Below are 15,386 nucleotides of genomic sequence, written 5' to 3' on the forward strand. Positions count from 1 at the left end.
TTTATTAGAGCATAAGCTTTCGTGAGCTACAGCTCACTTCATCGGATGCATTTGGTGGAAAAAACAGAGGAGAGATTTATATACACACACACACAGAGAACATGAAACAATGGGTTTATCATACACACTGTAAGGAGAGTGATCACTTAAGATAAGCCATCACCAGCAGCAGGGGGGGAAAGGAGGAAAACCTTTCATGGTGACAAGCAAGGTAAGCTAATTCCAGCAGTTAACAAGAATATCAGAGGAACAGTGGGGGGTGGGGTGGGAGGGAGAAATACCATGGGGAAATAGTTTTACTTTGTGTAATGACTCATCCATTCCCAGTCTCTATTCAAGCCTAAGTTAATTGTATCCAGTTTGCAAATTAATTCCAATTCAGCAATCTCTCGTTGGAGTCTGTTTTGAAGCTTTTTTGTTGAAGGATAGCCACTCTTAGGTCTGTGATCGAGTGACCAGAGAGATTGAAGTGTTCTCCAACTGGTTTTTGAACGTTATAATTCTTGACGTCTGATTTGTGTCCATTCATTCTTTTACGTAGAGACTGTCCAGTTTGGCCAATGTACATGGCAGAGGGGCATTGCTGGCACATGATGGCATATATCACATTGGTAGATGTGCAGGTGAACGAGCCTCTGATAGTGTGGCTGATGTGATTAGGCCCTATGATGGTGTCCCCTGAATAGATATGTGGACAGAGTTGGCAACGGGCTTTGTTGCAAGGATAGGTTCCTGGGTTAGTGGTTCTGTTGTGTGGTGTGTGGTTGCTGGTGAGTATTTGCTTCAGATTGGGGGGCTGTCTGTAAGCAAGGACTGGTCTGTCTCCCAAGATCTGTGCGCTACATTGATGACATCTTCATCTTCTGGACCCATGGAAAAGAAGCTCTTGAGGAATTCCACCATGATTTCAACAATTTCCATCCCACCATCAACCTCAGCCTGGACCAGTCCACATAAGAGATCCACTTCCTGGACACTACGGTGCTAATAAGCGATGGTCACATAAACACCACCCTATATCGGAAACCTACTGACCGCTATTCCTACCTACATGCCTCTAGCTTTCAGATCATACCACTCGATCTATTGTCTACAGCCAAGCGCTACGATATAACCGCATTTGCTCCAACCCCTCAGACAGAGACAAACACCTACAAGATCTCTATCATGCGTTCCTACAACTACAATACCCACCTGCTGAAGTGAAGAAACAGATTGACAGAGCCAGAAGAGGACCCAGAAGTCACCTACTACAGGACAGGCCCAACAAAGAAAAGAACAGAACGCCACTAGCCATCACCTTCAGCCCCCAACTAAAACCTCTCCAACGCATCATCAAGGATCTACAACCTATCCTGAAGGACGAGCCATCACTCTCACAGATCTTGGGAGACGGACCAGTCCTTGCTTACAGACAGCCCCCCAATCTGAAGCAAATACTCACCAGCAACCACACACCACACAACAGAACCACTAACCCAGGAACCTATCCTTGCAACAAAGCCCGTTGCCAACTCTGTCCACATACCTATTCAGGGGATACCATCATAGGGCCTAATCACATCAGCCACACTATCAGAGGCTCGTTCACCTGCGCATCTACCAATGTGATATATGCCATCATGTGCCAGCAATGCCCCTCTGCCATGTACATTGGCCAAACTGGACAGTCTCTATGTAAAAGAATGAATGGACACAAATCAGACGTCAAGAATTATAACATTCAAAAGCCAGTTGGAGAACACTTCAATCTCTCTGGTCACTCGATCACAGACCTAAGAGTGGCTATCCTTCAACAAAAAAGCTTCAGAAACAGACTCCAACGAGAGATTGCTGAATTGGAATTACTTTCCAAACTGGATACAATTAACTTAGGCTTGAATAGAGACTGGGAATGGATGAGTCATTACACAAAGTAAAACTATTTCCCCATGGTATTTCTCCCTCCCACCCCACCCCCCACTGTTCCTCTGATATTCTTGTTAACTGCTGGAATTAGCCTACCTTGCTTGTCACCATGAAAGGTTTTCCTCCTTTCCCCCCCTGCTGCTGGTGATGGCTTATCTTAAGTGATCACTCTCCTTACAGTGTGTATGATAAACCCATTGTTTCATGTTCTCTGTGTGTGTGTATATAAATCTCTCCTCTGTTTTTTCCACCAAATGCATCTGATGAAGTGAGCTGTAGCTCACGAAAGCTTATGCTCTAATAAATTTGTTAGTCTCTAAGGTGCCACAAGTACTCCTTTTCTTTTTGTCACTATGTTGCCTCCCTCGTTTAGTAAAGGTCCCACACGTTTCCTGATCACCACCTTGTTGCTAACATACCTGTAGAAACCCTTCTTGTTACCCTTCACATCTCTTGCTAGCTGCAACTCCAGTTTTGCCTTGGCCTTCCGGATTATGCTCCTGCATGCTCTAGCAATATTTTTATACTCCTCCCTAGTTATCTGTCCAAATTTCCACTTCTTGTAAGCTTCCTTTTTGAGTTTAAGCTCACCGAAGAGTTCACTGTTAAGCGAAGCTGGTCGCCTGCCATATTTGCCATTCTTTCTGCACATCAGGACGGTTTGTTCCTGCACCCTCAATAAAGCTTCTTTGAAATACAGCCAGCTCTCCTGGACTCCTTGCCCCCTCATATTAGCCTCCCTGGGGATCCTACCCATCAATTCCCTAAGGGAGTCTGTCTGCTTTTCTGGAGTTCAGAGTCCATATTTTGCTACTCTCCTTTCTTTCTTTTGTGAGGATCCTGAACTCAACCATCTCATGGTCACTGCTGCCTAGGTTGCCACCCACTTCTGCTTCCTCTACCAGTTGTCCCCTTAATTTTACTTCATGTTTTCATAGTGTCACTCCATTGTACTTGCAGTGAATGGAGAGCCATTTAGCTATTTACATACTTTAAAAATGAGAGTGAAACTTTGTGCCTCCTTCAGTTGTTCTTTTGGTCTAGACATACATATTGGTACTCAGTCTTTCCTTCAGAAGCATCTCTCTCAAGCCCTGTCATTTTTCTGGCTCACAACTGAATTCTGTGTCAATACCTCCATAGTATTGAGTGGCCAGATTTTTAAAGGATTATTCACAAGAGCTCTGTAGAGGTGGGTATCTATTATCGGAAAGACAGCTGCTGAGTTGGAAGCATTTTCAGTCAGTGGTAAAGTGGCTAAATTTCTTCCTGTGTGGTGGTTTAATTTTTCCCTGGGACAGTACACATAAGTAACATGAAGGGATTCTAATACTGCATCATATACAAACTTCAGAATTGGGATTCCAGTGTTATGGAGATTGTGGCATTCTTTGGTTAGATCTGATATTTCATGGATGGGTTTTTGGGTTTGAGTAAATGGTTGCAAATGTATATTAACTGACAGGTTTTTTTTTTTTTCCTTTCAGTTATACATGGGAAGCAATTGATATAGATAAACATGTGCATTATAAAATAAATCCCTGTGGTGGCATTGAAGACTGTAACGAATCAAGTGCAGTCTGTGCATATGACCCGAATAAAAAGGTCTATCTGTCAGTAGGTAAGTTAATGTTTTGTTTCTTACGATGTCAGCATTCCAAAATATAGAGAACTTCTGGCATGTTTGCTGTAGCTTCTCTCCAGTTTTTCTAATGTTATGGCTAACATACAATATTTCTTATATTACAGAATAAAATTTTAATCTAAGATTTCTACCACTGCATACTAAATTCTTTTTCTTATGCTGGTTAACTTTTTTACCCAGTTTACAAGAGTTTATAGTAGCTATTCATAGCTTCCAAGGTCAGAAAGGATCAGTCATCATCTAGTCTGACTTCCTATATGATACAGGTCCTAGAACTTTTCTAAAATTCTTTTTGACCTAGAGCATATCTAATTTTTTTAAATAAAATCTTCCTCTAAACAGGAATAGCTACAGTATGTATTTCACTGTAGTTATATTAGTATATCTACTTGTAGCATAACATACACTGCATACGTGCTTGTTGGTTGAAGTATGTTTTTTATGTAGAAAACTAATGCTTGGATTAGATCTATCAACAATACCTCACTGGAGAAATGTCCCTCATTATAGACCCATAGTTACCCATGTCCCACGCAAACATGGTGTTTCCTCACTACTGCTGAAAATTATTTACTGTGAAGAAGTAATCCCACAGAATTTTAAGCTTCCTGGATGAATATTTTTGTGACCCTCCTCTTATTTGGTTATCTGTTACACATTGAGTAGTGAAGGTGACTCTGGAGATCGTGATTCAATTATTTCTCACTTATGTTTGTCATCACTGTGCATTTGATTTGATCTTGAGGAAACTGACAAATCTGTTTGGTTCCGTGTGTTTGTCCCTTTTAAAAATTGTTGAGGGTGACCAGAATGCTGGATGGATGGATGGTTTTGATTCCACATGGCTAATACTCTTATTCCTCTTTCATTGTGTGGCTTAAGATAGTTGTCAAAGGCATGCAATAAGATAGAGGATGTGCAATGTGATTGAGTAAAGGAACTTGAACTTTTGAATTTCCTGACTACTTGTGACTCTTTAACAGTGTGTTAACTTGTTAGCTTGACATTTTTCTTATTTTGCCTCTAATATGATTTGTTAAAAACAGATGGTGCCTATAAGTGTTTGGAAACAAAATACAGATTTTTGTTTCATTGGTTGTCTGAACACCACTCCTAGGTGGGTTAAACAGGGTTTAAGTAAAAGTTTGATTCACCAAGGTGCTTAAGCCATGTGCCTAACTTTAAGCAGCAGAAAATTTAAGGGTTGTGTGGCAGCTCCTGTCCCACAGGGCTGGTTGGACTCCCTCTGCCAGGCACTGTAACTTCTGGGGTCCCAGTACCACTCAGGTTTGGCCCAGTTGTCTTGATGATGGGAGTCTGAGTAGTTCGAATTTGAGTGAATGGCACTGCAACCTCATGAGCCAGGTTACAATTCCACTCCCACAAATTTGGTCCAGTCAGGGGCCGGGGCCAAACCTGACAGATGCTGCAACCCCAGAGGTTGCAATGTCCTGAGCAGAGAGCCAAGCCCAGCCAGCCCCACAAAAGAGGAGCCGCCACTGTGAGGTGAGTGCCTGGCAGGATCTGACTGAAACAACCTCAGGGCAGGGCTATAACTAGGGCAGGGCGAGCAGGGTAGCTGCCCAAGGTGCAAAGTTGCGGGGGCGGCTTGGGGTGGCAGGGCTCAAGGGAGGGAGTGCCACCTCCACTTCCTGATTCACCTCAGCAGGCCATCCAGCCTGTCTGAGTTGGGGGAGTGCAACCAAAAAACTGGGGGGAGGCACGTGACCCCACAAATGCTGCTTACTGCATGTGAGTAGGCTTTATTTTTTCAAGCACTGAATAAAAATGTGGTTTTATTATGAAGAAAATCGAGCATTCTCAACACAACTTGATCAAGTTTTCAGGTGCTCTCCAGCACATCTGTAACATTGCAGAATTGTGTAGAAATTGCACATCTTAAACAAAACCTGTATATTGCCTTGATAAAAAGGGTGTTGCCATACCTGCCTCATTGTGTAGCACATACTGACTCCTCCCAGAGCTGGCATTCTTTGTTAGAATTCAGACTGTATATGCAATATGTCAGCTGAGGAAACTACAGCAGTAGTAATAGAAATGGTTGTAAAAGTAGAGTTACTTCTAAACTGGAGTGACACTTATACCATGCATCCTCTGTGTATCCTGTCATTTTTATTTTTGTTTGCTTTCCTCTCATTCCAACGTTAACTGTGCATTGTAACCTTGCCTTCAGTGGGTTACAGATCATTAATTGAATGCTCCTGTACATTGCTCCTCACCACAGTATGTGGGTTCTCTGAATAGCTGTTAGGGCGTTAATGTCCTAAAATGTGTCCCTGTAGCTAAATTAGCATAAACTTGGCTGCTCTTGTAATAGAAGTAAGGAAAAGAGAGGCCCTAGAGTACAGTGAATGTAATGTGTTGGCGGGTAAGTTTCCATTGTGATTCACACCCATTCGTTTCCATCTGTAAGGTTTGTAACCAACATAGGTTTCCTCTTCAGAGTTGTCAGTGGGCTGTACATCTCACCATGATAGAGCGTGCTGGTATCTGCATCACAAATTCCACCCATCCTAGCTTATCTGCAGGCCTGGACAAAAGGGCAGAGTTTCAGCGAGCCTGGTAGTAATGCCTTCCTGCTGGCACTGGGGTTTCTTTGGGGGTGGGAGAGTGGGGGAGAGCATTGGCAGTGGGCACTGTCTCAAATTCTGATGCCTGGTGTTCCTGCAGCTTCACTGTTCCCTTTATTAATGTTAAACCTCTTTTTCTCTTTCCCCATCTTGTCCAAGCCTTCTACAAATATTCAGAAGGTTCCTTTTGCTCCCAAAACGCATTCCTTTTTGGGTGTCCTCACTTAGCTCTGTTGCTTGCTAACAGGTAGGTCTGGAGTAGGGGAAATGTGTTATGGGAAACCTAGCTAACTTGAACCACAACCAAGTAGCCTGTTTTTAAAGGTGTCAGACTACATCTATATGAGATGGAAAATCATTGACTGGCATGTGTTCAAACATGACTTGTTTTCCTAGTTGCGCCAGGGCCTAGAAGCAGAGGGAAATAGAAAGGGAGGAGTAAGTATCGTGCTGGCATTTTAAAGAGCACTTGCTCCAGTGTGATAAAATGGAGTCAATATAGTAGATGTGGATTTTTAGTGTAACATTTTATTCTTTTCTTAAAATTAACAGAAATATTAAAATAGATCTGCAGCGGAACATTAGTGTGGATTGAAAATGGGCACCAAGATGATTGAGTAATGATAAACAACTGTGTAGACAGCTAGTGAAGAGGTATCTAGTGGGATATGGTGTGGATCTGTTGGGTCAGGTCTTAATATCATCGTTAATCTGGAAGAGAGGAGCAAACAGCATAATGAATAAATGTTTCATACTGGCTGAGTTGCAAACAGTACTTCGGTTGGAGAAATAATACAAAAACACTTAGATTAAAAATGTGGACAGAAAATAACAATGAGATGCAGCTTCAGGGAGGAAAATTCATGTTAATGGACTCTGTGGGGAAAATAATCCAAGATGCCCACACTCAGTGGATGGGAGAAACTTTGGAGGCTGTAAGACAGAAAGAGACCTTGAGGTGGACAACCAGTTAGCTAGGATTGCGGTGTGACATGTGACATGGCCCTTTTTGCAGCCACTGGGGAGAGGTCTTTCTGTGTGGGTGGTGATGTATCACATTCAGTTCTGAGCATGGCATTGCTATGCTCACATACACTGGAGGGCGGTTTAAGGACTGCAAACATGGTCATGGGGGGCAGAGATTGATATGGGGAATGAGCCAAGCTCTCTCAAAAGCAGCTGCTTAGGGGGAGGAGAAATGTAAATCTTAAAATATTTGAGGGGTGCAAACATCAGAGGAGGAGAGGAATTATTTGTTGTGGTACAGAAGCATAACTTGAGGTGTTACGATAAAAATAAGAGGGCCAGTTTAGACTTAATATCAGGAAGTAGCTCCTGATAGTGAGAGAGAAGACTCTAGAATAGTCTCCCAAGAGGTGTGATGGAAGCTCAGTCACATGAGGTGCTTTTAAAATTAGCATCTTAAGCAAGGCTGTGTGGATAGATGGACTGGATGATTGATATTCTCCCCCCCCTCCCATGCACATTCATTGTAGGCATTTGAGCCCAGATCTTCAAAAGTATTCAAGTGCCTGACTCCCAAATACCTGTGAGGATCTGGGCCTTGGCTGGTAGTGGGGTGTTAAGTTATACTGATGCAGTGCCTAGAGGTCTCATGTAAGCCAGGGCTCCCCTATGCTAGAAACTTGTACATGCAGAGTAAATAACAGTCTCTTCCCCAAAGAGCCTACGGTTTAAAACACAAACAAGGGGATGGCGATAGAGAGAAGGGAGGATGGGTAACAAAGAAGATGGTTTAGCACTGACTAGCTGCAAGTACAATTCTTAGCCAAAAGGTTGTAGCTGTATAACAAAAGAACGTTCCTAATCAAAATGTGTACTGTCTTTAAATGGACTGAATACACTGCAGCAATATTGCATTAATAAATACTACTCACAATTGCTATAGCTGGAAAAACAAGAGGATGAATTTTAGTTTGAAAAGTGTGAGGGTAAAACTTTCAGAAGTGCTTAAGTCACTCTTGAAAAAAGATTTAAGTTTGTAAATCACTTAAGCACTTCTGAAAATTTTTACCCTAGGTCTGTCTTAATGACTTAATTTATTATTCTTTGTTTTAAAGTTGCCTTTAAATGGATTTGTATGTTAAGCTTAAGTACTATGCAAGACAACAACATAGGATATTCATGATGTACCAAGTATGTTTTTTATAAAGTACTGTATTATTGCAGCTCTTATCTCTTCATTTAGGTGACTCATCTTTGAAAAGAAGTTCTCAATCACTTCTTGAGTTCAGCACTACAATACCCTGTTTGCAGCAAGGCACTCAACATGTTGTACAAAGCAACATTAACTTCCTTTGTGGGAAGACTCTGGTTAGTCTGTCATTTTTGTTTCCTTATGTCCTTTGTGTAAGTAACTTCTTCAGGTCACTGCAAGAGCTCTGTGTAAACTCAAAAGCTTTTGTGTCTCATCACAGAAGTTGGTCCAATAAAAGACATTGCCTCACCCACCTAGTCTCTTTAACTCCCATTTAGTCAGCATAGCTTGTGGTTTTTTCTAAACTTTCTTTTTGGAGAAATCTGAAATGATACCTCAGTTTGTGACACTACAGATGTGATTACACCAGTTCTTTGAAACTCCCATGACAGCCCATACTCTCCAAGAATGTGTATTGATCTCAGGTTGTGGGACATGCAAGCCATGCATGATGATGATATTAAACGAACAGCTATCTTGATTCATGTGTGTTGCTAGGTCTAGTCAGTAACTCTTTTCTGGTTCTTTAATGCTTTCAAATGTATTTCAGTATAGTATTTTCACAAATTATGTAACAAAATAAATTAAAGCCAGCAGTGTTCAGAGCACCTGAAAGCTCTTATTTAAGTGTCAGCTTGAGTAAACTGTGGACTTGAAATAGAACAGTATCAAAGACTGTGACCAAATTCCATTCTTATGAGCTAATATATGGCTCTCAAACCAGTGTTTAAGTTTGTAAAGTCCTTTTTATTTTAATGTAGTGTCTTCTGATAATTGCTAGAAATCAGAAATAAATATTGCTTTGGTCAGAAAACAAACCCAGACCTCTGACTAATCCCTCTTTGGGACAGCTTCATGTAAGTTTTTTTTTTTTTTTTTTTTTAAACTTTAGTACAAATGTAAAATTCTAGTTTAAAAGGTTTTATTTTCTGATACTTGATGTCTCCAGACTCACACCTCCCAAACTCTTACTAGCTGAAACAATTAGAGCTTGGAGTCACTTGTACTAGGACCCAAACTCTTCAAGAAGTGATGCTGTTGGCAATGATAACTTTATTACACACCTTTTTGGAAAGCAGGGTAACTTAGACCGTTATGTGAAGTGCCAGTACATCAAAGTTTTTTTTTTTTTTTTTTTTTTTTAAGTTTCACACTCCACATGTGACAAATTGAAGAGAGAGGGTGCAGGCGGAAGCTCAGAGATCCTTTTGCCCTTTCTACATTAGTTTCCCACTGACAAGAAAATTGTCTTGTCTGTTCTTGGTAAACTGTAAGAGCCAGAGTGGCCAGGCTGTGACTTTGCTAAAGCTAGTTAGACAGTTCACATGATTAAGACACCAAAAACTTTTCTCTATCTTTAACAAAACTATCTCCTATTGATATTGGCTGGTACAACTTTTTTTTAAAAATAGCTTCTTGACAAGGATGTGTGTGTATGTACTAGTGTGGTGGGGACTAATGTAGACTGGTCATGGAGGTCTTTTACCACCTCGTTTCCATCCTTCATCTGGAAATGGAAAGCTTGCTCTGCCTGGGATATTCATAGGTAAATAAATTTAGTTTCCATGGCTGTCCAGCCCTGTCCATGTTAAGCACTCCTTAAAGTACTAGAGTGACTTAACATGGTTATTGCACTATTAAACTGATTGATTGTGTGATTGGGCATGAAAAGCTTGAATCTGAACCAGGCCTATCAAAACTAGTTTTTCCTTTCCAGAAGAGATCCCTTGTTGGTATATGGTTGGAGAGAAAATTAGTTTCTCTGGCCTTAATTGGTAATTGGCTTGTGGGATAAATGGCAGGCAAAAAAAATACCTACCTGTGGATGCTAAGGTAGGGAGACGTGCATTAAAAATGCATTGTCTTGCTAAAACATAAATCATGGCGACCAGAGACCTGCTTTTCACAATTGCTGAGCACCTGCTGTCCCTACTGACCTTCAGCTGAAGTTGTGGGCACTCAGCCTTTCTGAAAATAAAGTCCCTAATTTGGGCCTGTAAAATGTAGCACAAATTGTACACATTGGAAATGAGGTGTTACTTTGAGGGCTCATGTACACAGTGTGGTATACGTCATATCTGAAGGGACAGCTAGGACTTTCCTGTTTGGTTTTTTGGCAGTATGCCTCTGTGCTTTCTAACGGCTTTCCTAAGTAATGACTAAACTTGCCATTAATTTACTGGGGCATGTCATCGTTTCTGAGTACTATCCATGCCATTCTTATTGTCAAGAAATAATTTGGAGATTGCCTCTTTTTTGTTTTTTTTTAAATAAAAACTTGTTTTGTTGGTACTGACTTCTTAAACTTTTTTTTATTTTTGATCTTTTTATAATTTTATAGTTAAACTGAAAGCTAACTATTGATTTCATGATCTTTTTAAAATAGGGAACCCCAGAACTTGTTACTGCAACTGAGTGTGTGCACTATTTCGAATGGAGAACTTTTATTGCTTGCAAGAAAGACTCATTTAAAGCCAGGAAAGAGGTAATATTCATAGCTCATGCATGCATAAAGTGACTTCACCAATTTTGCACTCTTCAGTTAGAAGGAATGGAATAGTTAGTCAAATAGTATTCTTGGTTTTTTACAGCATACATTCAGTTAGAAATCCATTATTCAGTCTTAATATATAACAACTTCGGTATAAATAGCAATTAAAACTTCACAAAAGCTTTGTCAACTTTTTTGAAATGAAAATCCACCTTTTAAAAATTATGAATATCCTGTTAGAGCAAATTCTTTAATAGCTTTAGTTAACGAGGATGAGAATTTTAAGTAACTCTTCAGCACTTGTGCCTGTGACTTTTGCTTTCAGCACCTCTGCACGGCAAAACGAGAGTGAAGGGTTTTCACTGTTGCTTGTGCAGTAGCCAACATTGTGAACATTTTGCCTTCAGTGGGGAGCCTGGTGTTTTTAATGGAATTATTTTGACTTCTGGGCAAACGTTTCCACTGCTAGATTTTATAAAAATCAGTTGTCTTTGGAAAAAATATTTCGTGTCCTATGATGTCTCTAACTAGTGTGGTATGTACTTTACGTGGAATTAACTAACATGTTTAACTTTCTAGGTACCATGCTACGTTTTTGATGATTTGAAGAAACATGACTTGAATCCACTGATCAAGACTTCAGGAGGCTACTTGGTGGATGACTCGGATGACGATTCCTTGTATATCAACGTCTGTAGAGACATAGGTCTGAACCTCTCTGTACAGTATATGTGTCTAAGTTGTATGAATTATGGCAGTACTTACTAATGCCTCTAGTAAAGACTCTCTGGTTTTATTTCCCGTTAAACCCCACTTTTGGAAGTTTATAACTCTATTGTTTTAATCCATCTTTGATTTGAAATGTGGTTTTGAAGGCAGCTTTCCTAGAGCAGTCTTCCAGAACTGTTGAGCTATTTGAAGAACATTGTCCTTTTAGATGGCAAAGGGTTTGTCTTAAAATAGTACAATCCAATCTGAGGCTTCTCTGCTGAAACTGGCAACAAAGGTATCAGTTGCTCTCTTGTTGCTGTCATCTGTCCAGTGGTTTTGTTTTTCTTATGCCAGAGCGATAGCTAGTGATTATAGCTCAATATGGGCTCCAATTCAGCCAAGCACTTGATTCTGATTTAGTTGGGGATTGGTCCTGCTTTGAGCAGGGGGTTGGATTAGATGACCTCCTGAGGTCCCTTCCAACCCTGATATTCTAAGATTCTATGATTCTATACTTAACTTTAAGCATGAGTGGTCCTATTGAAATCATGTGCCTAAAGCGTGGGTGGCCAAACTACGGCCCATGGGCTGGATCCGGCCCCTCAGGGCTTTAGATCTGGCCCACAGGATTGCCTTCCCTGTGGCACTGCAGGCCCCGCACTGCTCCCAGAAGCGCCCGGCACCATGTCCCTTGGGGGGAGGGGGAGGCAGAGTGCTCCACGTGCTGACTTCACCTGCAGGGACCATCCCCTCCAGCTCCCATTGGTCAGGAACGGGAAACCACGGCAAATGGGAGGTTCAGGGGAGGTACCCACAGGCGGGGGCAGCACGTGGAGCCCTCTGTGCCCCCCCCCCCCACTCCCTTTGGAGCTGCAGGGATGTGGTGTCAGCTGCTTCCAAGAGCAGGGCGGCATGGGGCCAGGGCAGGCAGGGAGCTTGCCCTGGCACCGGTGTGCGCTGCTGCCACCCTGGAGCCGCTCCAGGTAAGTGGCCCCCTGCCGAAAACCGCGCCCCTCCTGCCCCCCTGCCCTGAGCCCCAGCTGCAGCTGCACCCTGCACTCCCTCCCGCACCCCCAACTGCATGCCCCAGCTCTACATTCATGGCCCTGTATGCAATTTCCCCATGCAGATGTGGCCCTTGGGCCAAAATTTGCCCACCCCGGTGTAAAGTTTAAATATTTAAGTGATTTGCTGGTTTGATACTTATTTTGGCCAATAGTGGGGAGAATGGAAACAATATAAACAGTTCTAACAGCAGAGAAATTTCTTCACAGGCTGAATTTCATACATATTGGGTAACTTTAACAACAAATTAGTTTTTCTACACTGCATTGCTTTTGCATTTTTGACCATGTATATATTCACTGGTCTTTGTTTTGTTAGTAAGAAGCATGTATGAACTTTGCTCACAGAACAAACTAAGTCTATGACTTTTTTTTTTTTTTTCCAAATCCTATTTGCCTGAAACTTAGTGTGGATATTAAATAAAGATGTAACTTCCAACAGGATGTCAAAACAAAATGGTCCGCAGGTTTCTATAAAATATTGCTAGCCAAAAATCTCAGGATTTGCATTTGTTTTAATAGTGTTGCTTATCACCCTGGTATCTGAGTGGTTCTCCCTAGAACAGTATTTCTCAACGACCAGTCTGTGGACTGGCGCCGGTCCCTAAGATCTCCCTGACACAGTTTAGGAAGGCAGCAACCTGGTCCCAGATACCAAAAGTTGAGAAACACTGACCTAAAACATTCAGTTGAGATTAATGCCTGCAAATTGTCAAATTCCCCATTTCTTTTTATCCCTGATTTGTAAGGTGAATACCCATAACTGAGTATTGCACGCATACTAGGAAGAGCCTTAAACCTAGAATAACTCCTCTCCAAAATTCCATATCATGGACATGTACAATAGATGTCTTCAAATCTTTGTAAACTTTGGGTTTTTTTAATGTAATGTTTGAGGGTTGTAATATTCCAGTTCGTTTCCATCAGTATGCAAAAATCTTCATATGTATGGAAGTTTATATTAGTTGTAGTTATTACTATAGTAGTAGAATCACTTTAGCATGGTCATCTTGACTGGAACTACAGCTAGTATTCTAACCCCACTTGCTTTGAAGTAAACTACAAAACGGACTAGGTGAACATACTGTTTAAAATTCCATAATTGGATTTTCTTCACATCTAGAATACTGCTCAGTGGTGGAAGGAAAAAGCTATTACAATGATAATTTGAAGTTTCTAGCTTCAGAGTGTGTGGTGTTGGTTTGTTTGTTTGTTTGAAGTTAGATGACATCTTTTCAGCTAGACGTAGTGGAAGTGTGAATTTTATCTCTTTCATGGCTTCAAATCCTTCAGCAATCTTTTTTTTTTTTTTTTTTAATTTTAGCTTGCCAAAAGTAAAACCATTTGAGTTCAAACTGCACTTTTGAAAACTTTAGTCCAAGGCTTTTAAACCCCCCCTCAAATTTATAAGCTGTAAAGGGGTTTAGAATGAATACTGATTCAGTCTAATGTAACTAAATTGTACCTAATCTGGCCCTAGATACTTTTTCTTAGCACTGCAACAAAAACCTCATTTGGGTGATATCTGGTATCCTCTTAACAGGAAGCTCAAGCAGCGAAACCAGAAGTTGTCCTGTGGGTAGTGCTGCATGCTTGTTAAGTGGAGGCCATGCTTTTGATGTTGGCAGTCCTCAAGAACAGCTGAAACTGCGTGACAAAGACAGGTACTTTTTGGTGGTACTTTTAAATGTCTGAAAATCTCGTGTATATATTTATAAGGGTTCCCTTTTGTGTTTCTGGACAAAACATTGTTCATTATTTGGCTGATATATATACCTGCATTTCATGGTAATATTGTATATATTTCAACATATTTAATTATCAAAAGAAAGATAAAATTGGAAGGTGGCATCTCTTTTGTAGACAGGCATGAGGAGACTAGGTTTTTAATCTATTATCATTGCCATAATGTAAACTTCTAGGGTTTTTTTTTTTTTAAAAACCCCATGGGCACACTTTACATATTAAAAAGTTCTGGAGGATGAGGCAACTACCTAGCTTTTCTTTTTTTAAAGAATAAGATGAAATTATTGGTGTCACTCTCTGGTGGCATGGGATGGTCATTGGACAGGATGCCCCAAACAAAGGACTGAATTCTAATTCCAGCTGTTCCAGTGACCTGCTGCATGCCCCTGGGGAAAATCATTTGGCCTCTGTCTCACTTACCTGTTTAAAAACAAAACTTTATCTCACACAGATGTTACAAGGATTAGAGTCAAATGCTGCCCTTATGCATTTGCATTAGCTGCCTCTTGGCTTCTCGGTATAGTAGAAGGTGTTGGCTGTGACACTAAGTTGTCTAGTATCTGCCAGCCTGAGACCCCATCTCTCCTTGTGTGACACTGCCACAGCTGAATCACTAGAGGCTCTAAGCTTCCTTGGTATTCAGTAGAGAGAGGTCCCAGGAGGATGTTCTCCTAGGGGGGCCTCTCAACTTTGGAATTAATTGGGTTGGTCTGAAATGGCCCAGTTTTGGTGGGCAGGAGAGTCAGATGAGTGTGTAGATTTTTATTTGGATGGAGTTGGTATTGGGTTTTCATGGCAACACAATGGATGATGTTTCGTTTTTGAGCACTAGCTTCTTTTATGGCCCCTTTGAGCTTATTCTTCTCTCGTTGCCTGTGGGGAGCACTGCTTACCCATCCATTCTTACAACACTAGCTCCTTGATTGATACCCTGCCAAATGCATGTTGATAGTGGGACTGCAGAGCAAACCAGGTTACTGTGAATCGGATCAGGGCCTGGGACTCCAATTAT

General features: G+C 41.2%; 1 protein-coding gene across 2 annotated transcripts in view; it reads left to right on the forward strand.

The window, feature by feature from the left end:
* IGF2R (insulin like growth factor 2 receptor) overlaps nucleotides 1-15,386 on the forward strand; it is an 86,720-nt gene that overhangs the window by 10,650 nt on the left and 60,684 nt on the right. For both annotated transcript variants that reach the window (XM_038395599.2, XM_038395602.2), the window contains exons 2-6: nucleotides 3,396-3,529; nucleotides 8,354-8,478; nucleotides 10,749-10,847; nucleotides 11,433-11,559; nucleotides 14,172-14,292. In XM_038395599.2, coding sequence (XP_038251527.2) covers nucleotides 3,396-3,529; nucleotides 8,354-8,478; nucleotides 10,749-10,847; nucleotides 11,433-11,559; nucleotides 14,172-14,292 — 606 coding nt within the window. The remainder of the gene's footprint in view (nucleotides 1-3,395; nucleotides 3,530-8,353; nucleotides 8,479-10,748; nucleotides 10,848-11,432; nucleotides 11,560-14,171; nucleotides 14,293-15,386) is intronic.

The sequence above is a fragment of the Dermochelys coriacea genome, chromosome 3, assembly GCF_009764565.3.
Source record: "Dermochelys coriacea isolate rDerCor1 chromosome 3, rDerCor1.pri.v4, whole genome shotgun sequence".
Classification (NCBI taxonomy): Eukaryota; Metazoa; Chordata; order Testudines; family Dermochelyidae; genus Dermochelys; species Dermochelys coriacea.